The sequence below is a fragment of the Bubalus kerabau genome, chromosome 10 (assembly GCF_029407905.1).
Source record: "Bubalus kerabau isolate K-KA32 ecotype Philippines breed swamp buffalo chromosome 10, PCC_UOA_SB_1v2, whole genome shotgun sequence".
NCBI classification, from domain to species: Eukaryota; Metazoa; Chordata; class Mammalia; order Artiodactyla; family Bovidae; genus Bubalus; species Bubalus kerabau.
Genome location: NC_073633.1, coordinates 83,988,271 through 84,008,915, shown reverse-complemented (window position 1 = coordinate 84,008,915; position 20,645 = coordinate 83,988,271). Strand labels below are relative to the sequence as shown.

General features: G+C 36.8%; 1 protein-coding gene across 8 annotated transcripts in view; it reads right to left on the bottom strand.

Moving 5' to 3' along the window:
* Positions 1-20,645, bottom strand: part of GPHN (gephyrin) — a 526,998-nt gene that overhangs the window by 17,298 nt on the left and 489,055 nt on the right. For all 8 annotated transcript variants that reach the window (XM_055538377.1, XM_055538378.1, XM_055538379.1 and 5 more), the window contains 2 exons: positions 9,981-10,068; positions 97-170 (listed from right to left, as the gene is read on the bottom strand). In XM_055538377.1, coding sequence (XP_055394352.1) covers positions 97-170; positions 9,981-10,068 — 162 coding nt within the window. The remainder of the gene's footprint in view (positions 1-96; positions 171-9,980; positions 10,069-20,645) is intronic.

The following is a 20,645-nucleotide window of genomic DNA, read 5'->3' as shown; positions in this document are numbered from 1 at the left end:
CATAATAGAAAATGTAATAGGAAAGCATTTAAAAACTTTGTTAGTCAAAGCAAGCCAAACTAACCCATATATTAGATAACAAGATTATTTTCATACCCTGGTTTCATAAAAACCCTGCCAAAATGGATCTGGGCATGAAGATCAATGTCCAGCACCTGCTTGAGATAGTCCTGCAAATATGAAAAATAATCACTTTACTTTCAAACATTTCAATATCAGACTTTCAGACTTTAAATGAAAAAAAAATGTATAAGATTGAAATGAAAAGAAACACCTATTTTAGTGAAGTTGATTTATGACAACTATTTCTTCATTCCTCATTCAGTAAATATTTATCAAGTATAATATATGTATGCTGAATATCAATCAATATACAGGGAGATGCAGCCCTGAACAAAAGAGGCAATGTTCCTTCCCTCATAAAAAGAACGTTCCAATAGGAGTAGTTAGAGAGTACACCAAAGAACCACATTAACATACAAATTATTACTTGATAGGCTATTGTCTCTCTTTTAGGATAGAATTTTGTCTGAGAAAGGATGTTAATAAATATGGCTTAAGAAGTTGTGCTTGGGCAGGGAAGCTATGTGTATGCATCCCATGCTGTTCTGCTTAATGAGCTTGAACTAATGTGGATTCCTTGAGGAGAGACTTGGACATTTACCCAAGATTCAGTTCAGTTCAGTTCAGTTCAGTCGCTCAGTCGTGTCCGACTCTTTGCGACCCGATGAATCGCAGCACGCTAGGCCTCCCTGTCCAACACCAACCCCTGGAGTTCACTAAAACTCATGTCCATCGAGTCGGTGATGCCATCCAGCCATCTCATCCTCTGTCATCTCCTTCTCCTCCTGCCCCCAATCCCTCCCAGCATCAGGGTCTTTTCCAATGAGTTAACTCTTCGCATGAGGTGGCTAAAGTATTGGAGTTTACCCAAGATTCAGTTCAGTTCAGGTCAGTTGCTAAGTCGTGTCCGACTCTTTGCGATCCCATGAATCGCAGCACGCCAGGCCTCCCTGTCTATCACCAACTCCCGGAGTTCACTGAGACTCACGTCCATCGAGTCAGTGACGCCACCCAGCCATATCATCCTCTGTCGTCCCCTTCTCCTCCTGCCCCCAACCCCTCCCAGCATCAGTCTTTTCCAATGAGTCAACTCTTCGCATGAGGTGGCCAAAGTACTGGAGTTTCAGCTTTAGCATCATTCCTTCCAAAGAAATCCCAGGGCTGATCTCCTTCAGAATGGACTGGCTGGATCTCCTTGCAGTCCAAGGGACTCTCAAGAGTCTTCTCCAACACCACAGTTCAAAAGGATCAATTCTTCAGCGCTCAGCTTTCCTCACAGTCCCAAGATTACCGAGTCTAAATAAGTCAACTAAAAACTTAGGGAGGGAGCTCTAAACAGAAAGTCAAGGGAGTTTAATTGCTCCAACTTCATATTCTGCGACTACAAACACAACCAACCTAAGGTTATGATCAATCCAGAGCAATCTGACAAAACCTGATCTTTGGAAAGGAAAGGCAACAGTGTCTTGTAGTTGGTTTTGTAGATATAAAGAAAAAAATAGCAGTTTAAAAAATTTCTCCAAAGTAATACAACTTCTGTTACTGAGTTTCCTGCTCACTAATTCAAGAGAGTCTAGTATCCTACTAAAATATTAAATATTTCACAAGTTATGAGACACTTTATTTTTTAAAGCTATTTCCTTCTCTCCATCTTCTCAGGCAACATCATCTCACCTGAATTACTGAAACAGGCCTCTCTGCCAATTCTCCAATTCATTCCCTCGACAGTAGTGAGAAAGACAAATCTGATCAAATCACCATATAACACTTCAACAACTCCATGGTCTCCAGAAATAAATCTCATCTTTTAAATGATCATAGCTAGGATTCTTGTTTTGATATTTTCTAGCCTTCTTTTGCCAATCATTGCTCTTATCAGGCAATCTGTTTCCCACCAGCCCCATTCCTCTTCCTCAATCTCTTTCAACATTCCTACAAGTCTATATTGCTGTCAGTTATCACACTTTCTTGCTTCAAATCGAAAAGCAGAGACATTGCTTTGTCAACAAAGGTCCGTCTAGTCAAGGCTATGTTTTTTCCAGTAGTCACGTATGGATGTGAGAGTTGGATTATAAAGAAAGCTGAGTGCTGAAGAATTGATGCTTTTGAACTGTGGTGTTGGAGAAGACTCTTGAGAGTCCCTTGGACTGCAAGGAGATCCAACCAGTCCATCCTAATGGAGATCTGTCCTGGGTGTCCATTGGTAGGACTGATGTTGAAGCTGAAACTCCAGTACTTTGGACACCTGATGCGGAGAGCTGACTCATTTGAAAAGACCCTGATGCTGGGAAAGATTGAGACCAGGAGGAGAAGGGGACGACAGAGGATGAGATGGTTGGATGGTATCATCGACTCGATGGACATGGGTTTGGGTGGACTCTGGGAGTTGGTGATGGACAGGGAGGCCTGGCATGCTGCGGTTCATGGGTTGCAAAGAGTCAGACATGACTGAGCAACTGAACTGAACTATGTATCAGGAATTCTATTTGTGTTAGAGACTCACTAGTGAACCAGACAGACAAGGTCCCTGGCACAAAGATGTCCTGTTATAGTTTACTGGTGGGGAAGACAGCCTAAAACAAGCAAACCAGTGAGGAATATACTCTGAAGGAAAAAAGCAGGTGCTAGTATAGAGAACAGTGGTGTGAAGTGGAGAAAAAGGAAAGACTGCTTTAAAACAGGTGGTGAGGATGAGGAGGACTCAGTCATGAGAAGTGTGGAGGGACAAGAATTCCAGGCAGAGAAAAGTATATACAAAAGCTTCTAGAGCAGTAAAGAGTGTGTCTAGAACTGAAAAGACAATGGAAGGTAGTGAATGAGCATGGGAAAGGCATAAGGGGAGGCTGAAGAGACAGGCAGAGGCCATACATGCAGGGTTCTCTAAGAATAATGATACAGACTTTGGAAAGCATATACACTCATTACATATTTGCTAAATGAATGAAAGTATTTTATTTTTCTTGAAAAAAACATCTCTGTTGTAAAAAATGCCCCTTTTCAATTCTGTTTTGAACATGAAATGCTTCATGTTTCTTTTGACAGAAAGCTTGTACCAGGCATAGCAATAAAGCCTGAGAATCATCATTGCTCTTGTTTTTTCTATCTCCAGAAACAGCAAGGATCTCTGATGTTCTGAAAGCTAGATCCAGATATGAAGAAGAAACACGAATGAATGAAGAAGACTGGTCTTTCACTCAATTTAAGCAAGAACAAACAATGTCAGAAAAATTGTGAAAGACTTGAAATGGGTAAAAAAGATTATCTGGTGTCCAAATAACCTTCTGGGTTATTTGTGCCTTTCGCTATCTTTGAGCTATTCTACAAAAATTAATCTGCAGAAAAATAATAGTGAACATGATTAGTATCCAAAGAAATAAAAATTAATTCTGTCAGTAGAGTTGTAATTGACTAGTCTCCTCCAGATATAGAACAATTTTACATCTATTAGAAAACTGATTTCAGCATTTTGGACTACCTATCTGTGTCTGTGTTTTTTGAATTCTTAGAACCAGTTGTAATATCTTACTAGTTCCTTCACTAATTAATGAGTTAAATAAAATCTTTGACACATGTTAATTTTATAATATATATATTTATGAAATTCATGATTTTATCTTTAAAAAACTATACCTTAACGATTCTGAAGGCTCCACAGAGACGCCATATTGATTTCTCTGACAAAGCCAAGTAAAGTCGATTGTCAGAAAAGTGTACTTTATGGGTGGTTTAAACCTGGATACATTTTTCCTTGGTTTCTGCAGTGAATGCCAAGCAGCAATAAAACTTGAAAACTGCTAAATGCTGGTTTCTCTACTTTGGCCTCCTCTATTAATTTTGGTTCTATTTCTGTTTCTGTGCATGGTCGTTAAGGTAGTCCCCCTTGTAGCAGCAGTGATTGAGAGTTTGGTTTTATGATCTCACCATTTGGTGACTCCTATAAATGGATGATTGAAATCTATTCTCTGTTGGGTAAGAGGAGACAGAAGATCTGGTTTGTTGGTTTTATGAGTTTATTTGTCTTACTGTTATTTTGAACCTAAATCAATGAAGAATTTTTTCCTTCCTCTGGGAAGGAAAATAGCTCTTTATTTGTAGACTGAGTAGTTTTTTGTTTGTTTCTGTGTTTACTCTTACTGTGTCATTGAAATTGTAGAGATGAAGCTATATATTCTTTACGTGGTTGTGTGACTATGTGTCTGATCCAGAAAGCCATTTATCTTGCTTTGAGAGTGTGAAATGTTTTCCTACTTCTGGAGGATATTCATAAATTATATGACCATAAGACCACCATGCAAAGTGGGCCTTTCTCAGGGCACACTGCAGATTCAGGGTGTCTCCTACCTGTCTCTGCCCCTGGTGGGAGCAACACAAGAGCCTCTCACTCCCAACTCTGGTTTCCTAGGACTTGGAGAGAAGAGCTCTAACCACAGGCCCACAATAAACTTTGCTTTGCCAGAGGGGAGAAAAACCAACACAGCAAAACACTTCTATTGTCTCTTAAATCAAATCTAATTGATTTAGAGAGATTAAGTACTTACATAAATAGAATATTCCTAAAATTCCTAATTATTCAGATAATAAGAAAATTTATAATATTTTAAATATGCTATGCTAAAAAAAAATATTCTTCTTACAATTTCAAGAATCAAAGTTTACACAGTTAAGGTAAATCTTTGGCAAATGAGACTAGCTTATTATTTTGGTTAATAAGTAAATCCAGCCATGCTCTTTCTCTTATTTATCAGTGTTATGTAGGAAAATGCATTTTATTTTGCCCGGGTTTGTTTTTTTCTAAAATTATATAGATTAATTCATCAAAGAAGCTAATGTAATTCTTATATAAAATCTAAAATTTGGTTCAATGAAATTGAATCATTATTCTGACAAACTTTTAATTTCAATAGTAATTATGTTTGTAGAATGTCAGCTTGAAAATAATTTTCAAGATCTTTCAGTAATTTAAAATCTTGAAGTTATTAAATTGGTTAATTAATGAACAATCATGGGAAACCTAGATGATTTCTAAGTAAGATAGAACACTGGATCACTGTTTACTAAACATAACTTTAAGCTAATGTACTTTGCCTATTATTTTAATATGCCATAGGGAGGATATACCTTTGGGTTGTGTTAATGAATATGTTTTCATTTTTGCTCCATTAAGAAGGTTAAAAAGGGGAGGTATCTGCTCTACAAAGCTGTATTCTGTGTGTATATGAACTTGGCTAGTCTGCTAAAATGGTTACATATGAGTTGTCAATTATCTATGTCCCCTAGTTTTCACTATGAGATAGACATAGTTATTTTCTTAAATGTTGGAGTAATATGACAGACAAGTATAATTATGCATGTTCTTTCATTTTTCAAGGAAAAAAATTAAAGACATCCAATATTCAAAATATTTGGTCTCAGGACCCTTTATATTCTCTTAAATTAAAATCCATTAAGGATCCTTGAGCTTTTGTTTATGTGGCTTATGTCTATCAATGTTTACTGTGTTAGAAATAAAAACTAGGAAGTTAAAAGTATTTATTTGTTGGTTCATCTGGAAATAGCAATGACGAACTACTTCATGTTAACATAAGTAATTTATTGTTTATGCATTTTATAATTAAAAACTCTCTTTAATGTTCAGCTTAAGATTAGTCAGGTAGATTCTCTTATTTGCTTCAGTATTCAGTCTGATGAGATCATACATCTTCCACACTGGAAAACTTGCTATTCACTCATGAGAGAAGGAAAATAAAAAAGTCAGATAAAGACTAAGTTTTATTATGAGGATAGTTTTAACCTTGCAGACCTGCTTAAAGAATCTCAAGGACACTCTTGGATCTGCGGACCACTCTTAGTTCTAAAGTAAAGAGTCAGGTTGTTCCAAAATATTAAAAAAAAGCATAATAAAGGATAAAACTCTGAAAGTGACTTTGATTTGCCTTGGTTTATAATACCTGTGTTTGAAATGAAGCTGAGTATATATTAAAATTTTAGTAAGTTCAGTAAGTTTTCATGAGCTTACTTCTTGGGTTTACTGACCAATGCTGACCAAATTTCTTTTTGTGTAATCTGCCTTTTTGTGCTTTTTGTTTACTTTATTTTGTCTTTGATTATTTAAGGAAATAAAAAACCATAGCAAGTAGGTTCTCTATGCTTGTTTTCAAATATTTTATTGTTGCTTTGAAAAATTAGGTAACCAAGAACTGTTTCTTAGATATCCATGATCTTAATCAAGGGCCCTTTTTATTTGGACAACTCTTGATTTTCCCTTCTAAAGATCAGACAAAACTATAGGAAAAAAATTGCAGAATATTTTTTAAGCCTAAAACTATGTTTGAAATTTACTGCTGCTGCTGCTGCTGCTAAGTCGCCTCAGTCATGTCCGACTCTGTACGACCCCATAGACAGCAGCTCACCAGGCTCCCCCGTCCCTGGGATTCTCCAGGCAAGAACACTGGAGTGGGTTGCCATGTCCTTCTCCAATGCATGAAAGTGAAAAGTGAAAGGGAAGTCGCTCAGTTGTGTCCGACTCTTAGCGACCCCACGGACTGCAGGCTACCAGGCTCCTCCATCCATGGGATTTTCCAGGCAAGAGTACTAGAGGGCTCCTAGAAAGTCATGAAGGTTTGTTATTTTATCTTATAAAAAGAGACATTAGAAATAGGTTTGTTTGATGTTACCATTATAAGAATTTCATGGAAAGGAAGTTACTGTTACATCTGAGAAGAGGCTCACTGTGTGCTAGGTTAGATTCAAGCAGGTAAAATGTCATTAATATAATATTTCAGAAATTATATGCTTTATGGGAAGTGTCTGTCTGGATATTTGACAATGCTTATACTGTCAATGATGTGTTTTCACCTTCAGGGACAACACTGACCAAAATTTTTTATGAAATTGTTACATACTGTATCCAAATACAGAGTCTTACTTTAATATCTTTTAATATCTATTTTCTAAGGAAAGTTCCTGTTTTACTTTGATGCTGGCCTGAAGGCACTGCTGTAAGCTATAGTAAATAGTCTGTGTCTACAACAAAGACAGATCCAGAGCACTAGGAAAAAGGACCTTCATAGGAATTTTGAACAATTGATGCTTCAAAGAATAGTCTCTAGGGTATAGACCTCTGAGGTGATACAGCTTAGGTCACTTTTATACAGTACCAGTGGACTGTATACCAGGAAACCCAGGACTCTCTAGAATGGAAGCAGAAGCAGTCTGCTTTAGACTGCTAAGCCAAGATCTTGCAGAACAAGAAACATAGGACTAAATGAAATAAGGGAGACAAAAAAACATTTTAACAAATTGTTTGCTTGGAATACTGTTGATTAGTTTTAATATTCTACCGCTACATGGCTCTAGGAGCCATACTCAAGGTGACCTATATGATTAATTAATACCTTTGGTGCTAAATAATCAGGGCAAACCTATGAGACCAGTCCTTTTTTCTAATCATGTGGGGTGAGGGAGACACTGTTAGGAAGAACTGAAAGTAAAAGTTGCTCAGTCATGTCCGACTCTTTGCAACTCCATGGACAATTTAGTCCATGGAATTCTCTGGGCCAGAATACTGGAGTGGGCTGCCTTTCCCTTCTCCAGGGGATCTTCCCAACCCAGGGATCGAACCCAGGTCTCCTGCATTGCAGGCGGATTCTTTACCAGCTGAGCCACAAGGGAAGCCCTAGGAAGAATTAAGAGACTTTGAAATAGGAAGAAACAATTACTAGGTGTTCAATCTGCTGCTGCTACTGCTGCTAAGTTGCTTCAGTCATGTCTGACTCTGTGCAACCCCATAGATGGCAGCCCATCAGGCTCCCCCGTCCCTGGGATTCTCCAGGCAAGAACACTGGAGTGGGTTGCCATTTCCTTCTCCAATGCATTAAAGTGAAAAGTGAAAGGGAAATCGCTCAGTTGTGTCCGACTCTTCGCGACCCCATGGACTGCAGCCCACCAGGCTCCTCCGTCCATGGGATTTTCCAGGCAAGAGTACTGGAGTGGGTTGCCGCTGCCTTGTTCAATCTAGGGTATCCTTAATGGTTATCTATATACCTTTCATTGTCTTTGAGCTATTGTACAATTCTGTAGGTGGTGGAGAATTTATAGTAATGCATATAATTCCTTAGTTTTTAGGGCAAAAAGCAGATACATAAAAAATTAAAACTTTTTGAAAAGGCTTTTTGGAGCAGGAAGAGGTGGGGCTGGGGAGATATTTTAAAGGAAGCAACTGTGAAGAGTCATTCCCCCTTGGCTGAGACGAGGTTTGGGGTCTGTGGGTCCCACATGCGGCAAGGACCCCCTTCCCTCTGCTCTAAGGCTTCCAGCCTCCCCCTTGATCTCAGTGCTATTAGTATGGCCCCCAAAGAGCAAAGACCTGAGATACATGGTAACATGACAAGGACACTCTAGATGTATCCAGTGAACACTGGTGACCAGATGTGTATCTCCTTGATGCCCTGCTGCCTCTCAAGGCCCTGCTCGTTCTTTGGTACAATTCCTGGAGGCAATTAATTCGGCAGTGGCTTAAGTAAATTTCCTGCCAATTCCATAGTATCGGTGCTCATAGTAGAATTTAAGTTTAAACAAGTAAATAAATTTCTTGCATACCTGAGTTTCTGTACTTAAAATTCATGTCTGCTACATAATGCTTCTGGATCTTTGTTTGACTTATTTCCCTGTGTTTTCAGTGACTGATTTTCAGACTCAGCCCTTGGGCTAAAACAGATGTTCTCCCACTTATACTTTTCTTTCTTTCTGCTACTGAAGTACATGGGAATTCTTTTGAGGACTAGAGTTTGCAGGCTGGTAGGAGTTTGCTGCATTGATACTTTATCTCTTTCTTCCTGGTTCTTCTCTCATCTCATTCCTGCCTCGAGGAGGTAGGAAGGACAATTATTAGCTCCTGGTGGCTCAGATGGTGAATAGTCAGCCTCCAATGCAGGAGCCCTGGGTTCAAATCCCAGGTCAGGAAGATCCCCTGGAGAAGGGAATGGGAACCCACTCTAGTATTCTTGCCTAGAGAATTCCACAGACAGAGGAGCCTGGCAAGCTACAGTCCATAGGGTTACAAAGATTCGGGCACGACTGAGAAACTAACACTATGGAATACTCTGGGATGCCCAGTTCTTAAAATCGCCTTCTTAGTAAATTAAAGGATTATTTTAAGTATCTTACTACACAGAGAGTAAAATAAAGAAAACCAATATGCTTTACTATATTGGCTGTTTACCTGTGAGCAAATCCCTAGGATAAATGACATCTTTGTTAGCACTAATAAAGAAGGTTAAGATTGAGTGTTCTGTTCTTACCATAACTGAGCCACAACTGCCAAGCCTATTTTAATTACAAGCTTGCTGCCTCTTTAGATGTCCCAGAAAAACAAACTTTTGGTCTGCTAAATGGTTACTGTCCCATAATTAAGTTCATTGGCAACCAAGAAAACTTTTACATGAAACACTCTCTAGAAATAATAAATATAAGAAATATAAGTACTTAAGTACTCTTAACCTCAGGGTCTGCTCTTATGATGCTCAGAGCCCCTCAGGTAGTTTGACGGTAATGCAAAGTATTTTTTACAGCTTTGTGACAATGCAGGCCTCAGCCCCTAGGTTTTGTGATCTTGGGAGAAAATGGCAGCGATCTGCTCAAGACCTCTAGGAAACTCTGAGGGAAGACTATCCCGGCAATCTGTCTGCTATATGGAGAATACCTATTAATATCTACACTTTAACACCTTCACTGCTGGATTTAATTTGAGATGGTAAGCTGTCTGACCTGACTTATTGTACTGCATCCCTTTAAGAATGCTCAGGAATTTCTGAACCCCTGTGGATTTCCAACTTCGTAGGGGTCTGGTTATGGATACAAGATGTCTATCAGACCACTGTTAATCAATCTTATGTTTCAAGAACCCCATTTTTTCATACCTTTTCCCCCATGGACACACCCCCTGATGTGATGATGACATCAGCACGACTGATTCCCTCATTCAAGGCATTGAGTAAGTCATCTGGGCTGGAAAAAAAAATAAAGACAAATTAACACACAAGGAAAGATTCTTATATACAGTGCCTGCTGAAAACTAAACCACCTATTCAGTGAGTAGGCATTAACGTGAGCACAGCACTAAATTCTGTATTAAGTGGGAATCAGAAAGGTCTCTTTGCAGTGGGAGCATAACTTGTTGTGAAGAAAGAAACTTGTAAGTGCAGAAGTGGTGGTTATTGGTACTTTGATGGGCTTTTTGCTCTATATAACAAGGCGGTATAAAGAGGGGACACAGTGAAGTGTAAGTGGGCTGTCTCACCCTCCCAGTTTGCCGAGGAGTATCCCGGATTTAGTTTCATGTAACATGAAAGTTACATGTTCTAGGAAATTTCAGGCATACCAGGAAAATTGATCACTCTAGGTACTAGAGACTTAGGACCCTTTAGAGGGAATATGACTTAATTTGATTAGGCCTTAAGAAATGGGCTGATTTTTAAGTAGAGCATCATTTCATATTTTATCCAGGAGTGACAGAGGTAAGAAAAGAAACCTGATATCTACCCAAGAGGCTCTACAAGAGACAAAGTTGGGAGGTGCACAGCACAGAGATTAAGAGTGTGAGCTCTGAACTTGGACTGCCTGAGTTTAAACCCTGGTGCTACGACCTGGGAGATGTAGAACCTTGGAAAAGTGGTAAGTTAGTTGCTTAACCGTTCTTTGCCTTAGTTTTCCATCTATAAAGTGGGGATACTAGAAGATTGTTATGCAGATTAATTAACAGTACATATAAGTTTATGGAATAAAACCTTGTACAAAACAAGTTTTCAAGGAAGTTTGGTTGTTGTTGTTGATATTACTGGAAGTACTGAGAGAAGTTATCACACAAACATACCCAACAACTTGGCAGAGTTCAACTTTAGCATATTTGGCAGTTTTTATTTAGGAGAATATTGGTGACTAACACAGAAGAATATCACAGACTGGACCTCAAATACATTCATAGAACTATATTTGAAAAGTCCAAATGGCTCAGTAACCCAGGCCGGTTTCAGCCTAAATAGTTCCATTTACTATTAGGTTCTCTTACTGAATCTAGACAGAACTCTCCTGCACCCCAAGTGCTGGTCTGTCCATGAGTATATTTGAGGTTGCTTGGCTCTGGTAAAGGAACTCCCAAGAAGACAAAACAATGGTAAAAGTTGAAAAATGGCTGACATGAAGTTCAATCTATAACACAGAGATCCCTTGAATTCATCCAGTTAATTGCTTATGCAGCAAAAAATACCTAGGCATTTAATGAAGGAAGGATTTATATGTAAACATTAAAAAAAAAAAAAAAAAACTTAAAAAAAATCCCTGAAATGGATTTTGAAGTTAACTTGGTTAGGTGAACATCTTGGAAGAAATATATTCAAAATGGTGGATTCATGTTGATGTATGGCAAAACCAATATAATATTGTAATTAGCCTCAAATTAAAATAAATAAATTTAAATTAAAAAAATAATAAAGTATTCTTGGACTGTGTATTTTGAGTAGATTTTTCATCAATCTTTTTCATTTTGCTTTAAGGAAAAAAAGCAAATTATCCCCTGTATTGAACTACTATAAGATATGAATGTGATGGATTCTTGATTACTGTATGCCCAGCACTCTGGTCCCTTTGCCTTGCTGGAACCATTAAGTTGAGCCAAATGGTTGGCCTATGGAGAAAATGGTAAAGCGTTACAAACACAGGGTGATGTGGAATGTGGTTCAGGTGAATGGACAGTGACTATTATCAACACATAATAGAATTTTGTGCTAGTATAAAGAGACATTAGCCTAATTCCACCAGTTTTATCGTATTTTATTTGTAGCATGTTGACTGTACAGGGTTGTAAAGTCACGGGAAACTAAGTAGCAGTGACATACACATTGACATCTTTGTATATGGATAAAGTTCCTGGGGCAGGCTAGCTGATGACTGCAAATAAACATACTTTTCTGTGATTTGTTTCCTTATTTATTGTTTTCATATTATCTGGGAAAGATTTTTTCCTATTTTTGTAAAACTGAAGAGTCATCAACTTTCCACAGGAAATTTTCTAATTTGCAGAAATAAACTGAAAGGACTTTTATACCAAGCAAGTCCTTACTGTAATTTATTATGTTTCAAAGAATACGCTCAATGCTGCTTTCTACTCTGAGGCTGGTGGATTCACAAAATCACTGAATCTTAAAGTCAGAAAGGTCTTTGGGGGTCACTGTGTCCAGTAGCACAGCTCTGAGCACTCTGGGGCTGGCGCTTCTCTGTCTTCCTCTGCCTACCTGTTTGATCCAGTAAGACATCATAGCTTAGAGGGATAGGCAGCCAAGTGTGGCAACTGTCAGAGGATCTGTACCTTCACTTATATTGCATGATATAACTCCACCTGTTATTTCACAATAAATCTCTGAGGTAGCCTGAACAGGTATGAATTATCCCTAGTTTACAGAAAAGGAGAACGCCATTCAGAGTGGCAAAGTGGCATATTGAAGGCTAGGTGGAGCAGTATGGGGCAGAGCTAGGATTAGAACCTCTGCCTCCTTGTCAAGTGCCTAAGTACAGTAATTGTCTAGTTTTTTTCAGGCATATGACATGTCATAAAAGGAAAGTTCTCAGTAGAATAGATGATTGTGCAAAAGCATCAAACAGAGGACACTAAGGCAACAGGTGAGGATCTGTCTGGGGTGACAAGAAAAACGTGTGTGTGGACATGTTAGTACATTTCTGGGGAATGAAACCAACATAATTCTGAATCCTATATTCAGATGAAAACTAAGTAAGATTTGATTAAACATAACTTAGGACTGCTTACAAGTCATAAATTTGCTCTCTTTTTTGTGAGTCATAATATATTCTAAATGATGAAATATTTCTAACATAAGATAATAGTGTAACACCCATGTATCCATCTCTCAAATCTGACAAATGCTGATATTTTCCTGTATTTATTTTTTATTCACTCACCTCAACCTTTTTACTTTTAAAAAATAAAAATTGAGTTTGCTTTCTAAGACTGAGATTACTCTGAATAATGATAAAAAATAGGCAGCAAAGATTATAATCATGGATATTACAGTAGGCTAAAAATAATTCATGATTTTATGTTTTGTTTAACAGAGAGCATAGCACATTAATTTTCTTAAAGAGAGGAGAGTAAAATGAGAACACAATACGGCCTTATATGTCTTATATATGACATTACTTCCATATATAAGATCAAGTGATATTTAAGAAATAAAATTAATGACAGTAATTCTCACATTTTAAAAGAACAACACACTCTCACACTTATGTGTTAGTTTTACAATTCTACGATGTAGGCAGGACAAGAGAGGTCAATGAAATTCACAAAGGCAGTGACAGATTCAAGGTCACCTATGTTCATTTTACTATTCTTTTAAACTATAGTAGTTATTCACATTGTGAGAGACACTTTGTTATATTATCTTTAGAAAAATAGCTATTTATCATTGTTATCTAAGAATACAAATCTAACTTGTGTATGCCAAATAGTGATGATCAATATCTAATAAACTGTACTTTTTACATTTGAAATATAGTCTCGCCATTGCCACTGGAAGGGATATGGAATTAAGCAGATTAAGCTTTACATATATATATCAGTTGCTTCCCTTTCCTCAAAGAGCAGCAGGTCTTAAAGGGATACTGTGATATCATTTAATTCCTAAGTCATTAAAAACTGCAGTTTTAATTAGGTTTGGAGAGTGATTAACCATTTTTAAAGATAAATCTAACACTAGTATTTATCTTGATTTACTAACACTTTCCACTTTCACTTGAAGTAAGTAACCTACCCATGGTTCTTTGAGAGTATCAGTATTACATAAAAACATATAAAAGCAATGATTCAGTGTTAAATGCTAAAAATTTAAATGCTCAGTGACAGAAAACAGAAGTGTTAACTGAAGGCTTGAGTGTGTCAGGGCCTAGAATCGAGGTGTCTCTACCGCTGAGATGACTTTGAAAAATGAACATCATTTTTTTCGAGTCTCATTGTCCTTACTTTTAAAATAAAAATTTGGACTAGGTCCTTTCCATGTCTAACATTCACTGATTTAAAGCACTAGAAACTGATTGTGATCTAGTTTAAGACTGACAAAAGAGTATAAACCTAAGAATGTAAATAAATTTCAAGGATAAAGAAAAAATCTTACAAACTGTCAGACAGAAAGATTAGATTTACTAACAATGAAAAAAGAATATTGGCTTTGGATTTCTTACCTACTACACTAAAAACTATAAAACAGTAGATTAACATCAATGTACTCTGAGAAAAAAGGCTTGCAACATCCAAATCCTATACCCAGACACTCTTCATCTATCAGTAAAGAAGAATATTTGTGAAAATGCAAAAATTTAGATAATAAATCAGTAAGTAATGTTACAGAAAAAATGACTCTAAATGAAAAAAATTTAACCAGATCATAGGTTTCAAGATAGGGGAAGATGAAGAGTAGAGAAAACACTAGTAAAACACACACACACATACATGCATTTAGAAAATATATAACTAAATCTAAATGAATAACAATCAAACAGGGAAATTATAATATATGTGCTAAACATGGATTCCTCAGAAGTTGTAGAGATGTATACTAAAAAGAAAACTTAGTAATAGTCTAGATTTAAAAGCATTATTTCAGCAATGCCTAAAAGTGGGGGGAGTGGAAGTATCTGGGAAAAGTAGAAGTATTCTCAAAGTCTCAGTGACGTAGGAGGTGCAGGGAGGAAATGGGAAAGCTGTGCAGGAGGGGTATAGTGAGCACCTTTTAAAAATATAACAGTGGAGAAATAGACATTTCTCCAAAGAAGACATACACATGGCTAACAAACACATGAAAAGATGCTCAACATCACTCATTATCAGAGAAATGCAAATCAAAACCACAATGAGGTACCATTTCACACCAGTCAGAATGGCTGCGATCCAAAAGTCTACAAGCAATAAATGCTGGAGAGGATATGGAGAAAAGGGAACCCTCTTACACTGCTGGTGGGAATGAAAACTAGTACCGCCACTATGGAGAACAGTGTGGAGATTTCTTAAAAAACTGGAAATAGAACTGCCATACAACCCAGCAATCGCACTGCTGGGCATACACACCGAGGAAACCAGAATTGAAAGAGACACGTGTACCCCAATATTCATTGCAGCACTGTTTATAATAGCCAGGACATGGAAGCAACGTAGATGTCCATCAGCAGATGAATGGATAAGAAAGCTGTGGTACATATACACAATGGAGTATTACTCAGCCATTAAAAAGAATACATTTGAATCAGTTCTCATGAGGTGGATGAAACTGGAGCCTATTATACAGAGTGAAGTAAGCCAGAAAGAAAAATCCCAATACAGTATACTAATGCATCTATATGGAATTTAGAAAGATGGTAATGACAACCCTGTAAGCGAGACAGCAGAAGAGACACAGATGTATAGAATAGTCTTTTGGACTCTGTGGGAGAGGGAGGGGGGGATGATTTGGGAGAATGGCACTAAAACATGTATAATATCGTATAAGAAATGAATTGCCAGCCCAGGTTCGATGCAGGATACAGGAAGCTTGGGGCTGGTGCACTGGGATGACCCAGAGGGATGGTATGGGGAGGGAGGTGGGAGGGGGGTTCAGGATGGGGAACACATGTACACCCGTGGCAGATGCATGTTGATGTATGGCAAAACCAATACAATATTGTAAAGTAAAAAATAAATAAATAAATAAAAATAAATAAAATAAAAGGCAAAAAAAATATAATAGTGGAGAAATAAATATTTGATTATTAGTATCAGAATTTGGAAGGAAAGTATGAAGGGGGTGGTAGAGTACTCCATATTTTCCAAAATAATGAGTGAAGGGGAACAAATAGCACCTGGATTAAACCAACAACAGAGAAAAGGACAAGGATAACAAAATTTTTATTAATAGTAAAAATAATGTAAGATGGAAGGAAAAAATATCAAGGGAATATTTATAGCAATCTTCATGGTAAAGCAAAATGAACTTCAAGCTATGATTGGGGTTATAGTAACGTAAGGCAAATGCAAGATTTAGTTTTTTAAAGCTCAAATCCCATTTGGATCTTATTTATAAGTGATACACTTAAAAGATATGAAAGAATAAAAATAAAAGCTATGGTAAAAGGCCCCAAGCTAATGTAAACATGCAAAAAATCAGGAATGGCATTTTGATGTAAAAGTGGAGTTTAAAGTCAAAAGAACTAAACAGAATAAAGAGAGGAAACAAGTTGTGATGAAAGGCAAAGCTGATACAATAATATATGTCTGTCTCACAAGACAGTCTCATTTTATCTAGGCTTCTTGACTGTCCTGCCAACTCCTTGCACACTGTAGGCACTCAATAAATGAACTGAATGAACCCTGGCCTCAACTTAATCTCTCCACAGTAGCTTTGGGAATGAACAGTGTACAATATTTATAATTCTAATGATATTATGGGCAAATAATATTATCTGTGGATGGAAGAGAAGATACTACTTAACATTTATATAATCATAAACAGTATTTCCTTTGAAAGGCTGTCATGTAGACGTGGGAGTTAATTTATTTGGTGTTGCTCATGAGGGCAGAATTAGAACTAATAGCTGAGAGAAACAGGGATAAAGACTTTGGCTTAGTGTAATAAAAAGAAAAAAAATCCTTGCCATAACAGCCATCCAAGAATAAATGTGCTATCTCATGAGGCAAATAATATCTTTCTCAGTAAAAGTATCAAATAAAAACCTGATGGCCAGCTGTTAGAAATTTTCTACTGAGTAAAAGAACAGTTAATACCTATATTTCTCACACTATTCCAAAACACTGAGATGCAAGGATTGATTCTGAACTTATATTCAAGGTCAGCATCATCTGATAGCAAAACAAAGATATCACAAAAAAAGATTATAGCCAAAATCACTGATGAACATAGACACATAACTCCTCAATGATATATAAGTGAACAGAATTCAACAATATACATCATGATCAAGTAGGATTTATTCCAGGGAGAAAAGGATGGTCTAATATTCACAAATCAATTAATATAATATACCACATTAACAAGAAGAGTAAAAATCATACGACCATCTCAATAGATGTAGAAAGAGCTTCTGGCAAAATGCAATATCCATATACAATAAAAACTCTCAATAAAGTGGGTAGAGGCTATGTACCTCAATATAATAAAGACCATATATGACAGACTTATAGTCAACATCATACTCAATGGTGGAAAGCTGAAAGCACTTTGACGATCAGGAACGAAACAAGGATGTCCACTCTGACCACTTTAATTCAACATAGCATTGAACATACTAGCTGTGCAATCAGACAAGAGAAAGAAATAAAAGGGATCCAAACTGGAAAAGAAAAACTGTCACTGTTTGCAAATGATGTGATACTATACATAGAAAATCCTAAAGATGTCAGCCAAAAAAAGCCTATTAGAACTAATAAATGAATTCAGTAAAGTTGCAGGATACAAAGTTATACATATATCTGTTGTGTTTCTATACACTAACAACAAACAATCAGAAAGAGAAATTAAGAAAATAATCCCATTTATAGTTGCATCAAAAAGAATAGAACACCTAGCAATAAACCTAAGGAGGTAAAAGACCTGTCCTTGGAAAACTATAAAACGCTGTTGAAAGAAACTCAAGATGACACAAGCAGAAGGATACACCAAATGGGTTCATGGATTGGAGAATTAATATTGTTAAAATTACTGTATTACCCAAGGCAATCTACAGATTTCACATAATTCCTGTCAAAATAACAATGGCCTTTTTCACAGAACTAGAATAAATAATTTTAAAATTTGTATGAAAATACAAAAGGCCATGAATAGCCAAAACAATCTTGAGAAAGAAGAACAAAGTTGGAGGTATCAAGTGCCCTAATTTCAAACTATACTAAAACTACAGCAATCAAAACCAGACCCAAAACAGACCCACAGATCAATGGAACAACCATAGGGAGCCCAGAAATAAACTCACAAACTTATGGTTAATTAATCTATGACAAAGGAGGCAAGAATATACAATGAAGAAAAGATAGTCTCCTCAACGAATGATGTTGGTAAAACTGGACAGCTATTTGCAGAAGAATCAAACTTGTCCAATTTCTTATATCATATACAAAAATAAACTAAAGATGGGTTAAAAACCTAAGTGAAAGTCCAGAAACTGTAAAACTCTTAGAAGAAAACATGGGTAGTATGCTCTTTTACATTGATTTTAGCAATATTTTTTTGAATAAGTCTCCTCAGGCAAGTGAAACAAAAACCAAAAATAAACAAAGGGGACTATATCAAACTAAAAAGCTTTTGCACAAAGAAGGAAAACTAGCAACAAAATGAAAAAGCAGACTATTGAATGGGAGAAAATGTTTGCAAAGTGATATGACCAATAAGGGGTTAATAGCCAATATACATAAACAACTCATACAACTCAGTATCAAAAAAAAGAACAAATAACCTGATTTAACAATGGCAGATAACCTGCATAGATATTTTCCCAAAGAAGACATTTAGATGACCAACAGGCACATGAAAAGAAGCTCAGGCTAATTAACTGTCAGCATTGCAAGTCAAAACCACAATGAGGTATCAACTCACATCTGTCAGAATGGCTATTATAAAAAAGACAATGGTTGTCATAAAAAATAACAAGTGTTGGCAAGAATATGGAGAAAAGGGGGCTCTTCTGCAGTGCTGCTGCTGCTAAGTCACTTCAGTCGTGTCCGACTCTGTGTGACCCCATAGACGGCAGCCCACCAGGCCTCCCTGTCCCCGGGATTCTCCAGGCAAGAACACTGGAGTGGGTTGCCATTTCCTTCTCCAATGCATGAAAGTGAAAAGTGAAAGTGAAGTCGCTTAGTCGTGTCCGACTCTAGCGACCCCATGGACTGCAGCCCACCAGGCTCCTCTGTCCATGGGATTCTCCAGGCAGAAGTACTGGAGTGGGGTGCCATTTTGCTAGTGGGATGTAAATTGGTGCAGCCACTATGGAAGACATCTTGGAAGTTTATTAAAAAATTAAAAATACAACTACTATATGATCCACCAATTGCACTTCTGTGTATATTTCCAAAGAAAAAAAAACAAATATTTTGAAAATATATATGTACCGCTATGTTCACTGTAGCACTATCCACAATAGTGAAGATAGGTAAGCAACTGAAGTGTCCACTGATAGATGACTGGATAAATAGAAGAAGTGGTGTGTATACAGTGTGTGTGGAATACTACTCAGCCATAAAAATGAATAAAATCTTGCCATTTGTGACAACATGGATATACCTAGAGGGGATTATGCTAAGTGAAAGTAGTTAGAGAAAGACAAATACAGTATGATTTCACTTATATGTGGAATCTAAAACACAAGACAAATGAACAAACACATCAGAACAGAAACAGAGTTACAGATACAGAGAACAAACAGGTGATTGATAGAGGGGAGGAGATGGGGGAATGAATGATATAGGCGAGGGAAATTAAGAAGTACAAACTTATAAAATAAATGAGTCACAGGGATGAAATGTACAGTATGGGAATACAGTCAATAATAATGTAATATATTTGTATGGTGACAGATGGTAACTAACATTGTGGTGATCATTTTGTAATGTATAGAAATATTGAGTCACCATGTTGTATACTAGGAACTAACAGAGTGTTGTAGATCAATTACAGTTCAATAAACCAACCAACTAACCCATGAAATAAGAGGTCAGATTTGTGATTACCAGAGGCAGGTGGTAAGGGGGGAGATGGATTGGGTAAGGCAATGGAAAGGTACCAAGTTTCAGTTAAAAGATAAATAAGTACTAGGGATGTAATGTTCAACATGATTAATTAACACTGCTGTATGTTATATATCCAAGTTGTTAAGAGAGTAAATCCTTAGACCTCTCATCACAAGAAAAAATTTTTTTCATTTTGTATATACACAAGATGATGGTCACTAAACTCATTGTGGCAATTACTTCATGATGTGTGTAAGTCAAACGATTTTTTAAAAAAATTTTTATTGGAGTAGATTTACAATGTTGTGGTAGTTTCAGTGGTACAGTATAATGACTCAGTTGTATCACTCATAAATCCATTCTATTTTAGATTCTTTTCCCATAAAGACTATTACAGAGTTTTGAGTAGACTTCCCTGTGCTATATAGTAGGCCCTTGTAGTTAACTATTTTATATATAGTTGCCTTACAGATCAATTCCAGTCTCCCAATTTATCCCTCCTTCCCTTTCCCCCTTATACCTAAAAGCTTGTTTTCTACATTTGTGACTCTATTTCTATTTTGTAAGTAAGTTCATCATTTTTTTAGATTCCATATATAAGCAATATCACACGATATTTCTCTTTCCCTGTCTGACTTCCTTCACTCAGCATGACAATTTCTAGGTCTATCCATGGTGCTGCAAGTGACATTATTTCATTCTTTTTTATGGCTGAGTAATATTTCATTATATATATATGTGTGTGTATGTGTGTGTGTGTGTGTGTGTGTGTGTGTGTATACCACATCTTCTTTATCCACTCCTCTGC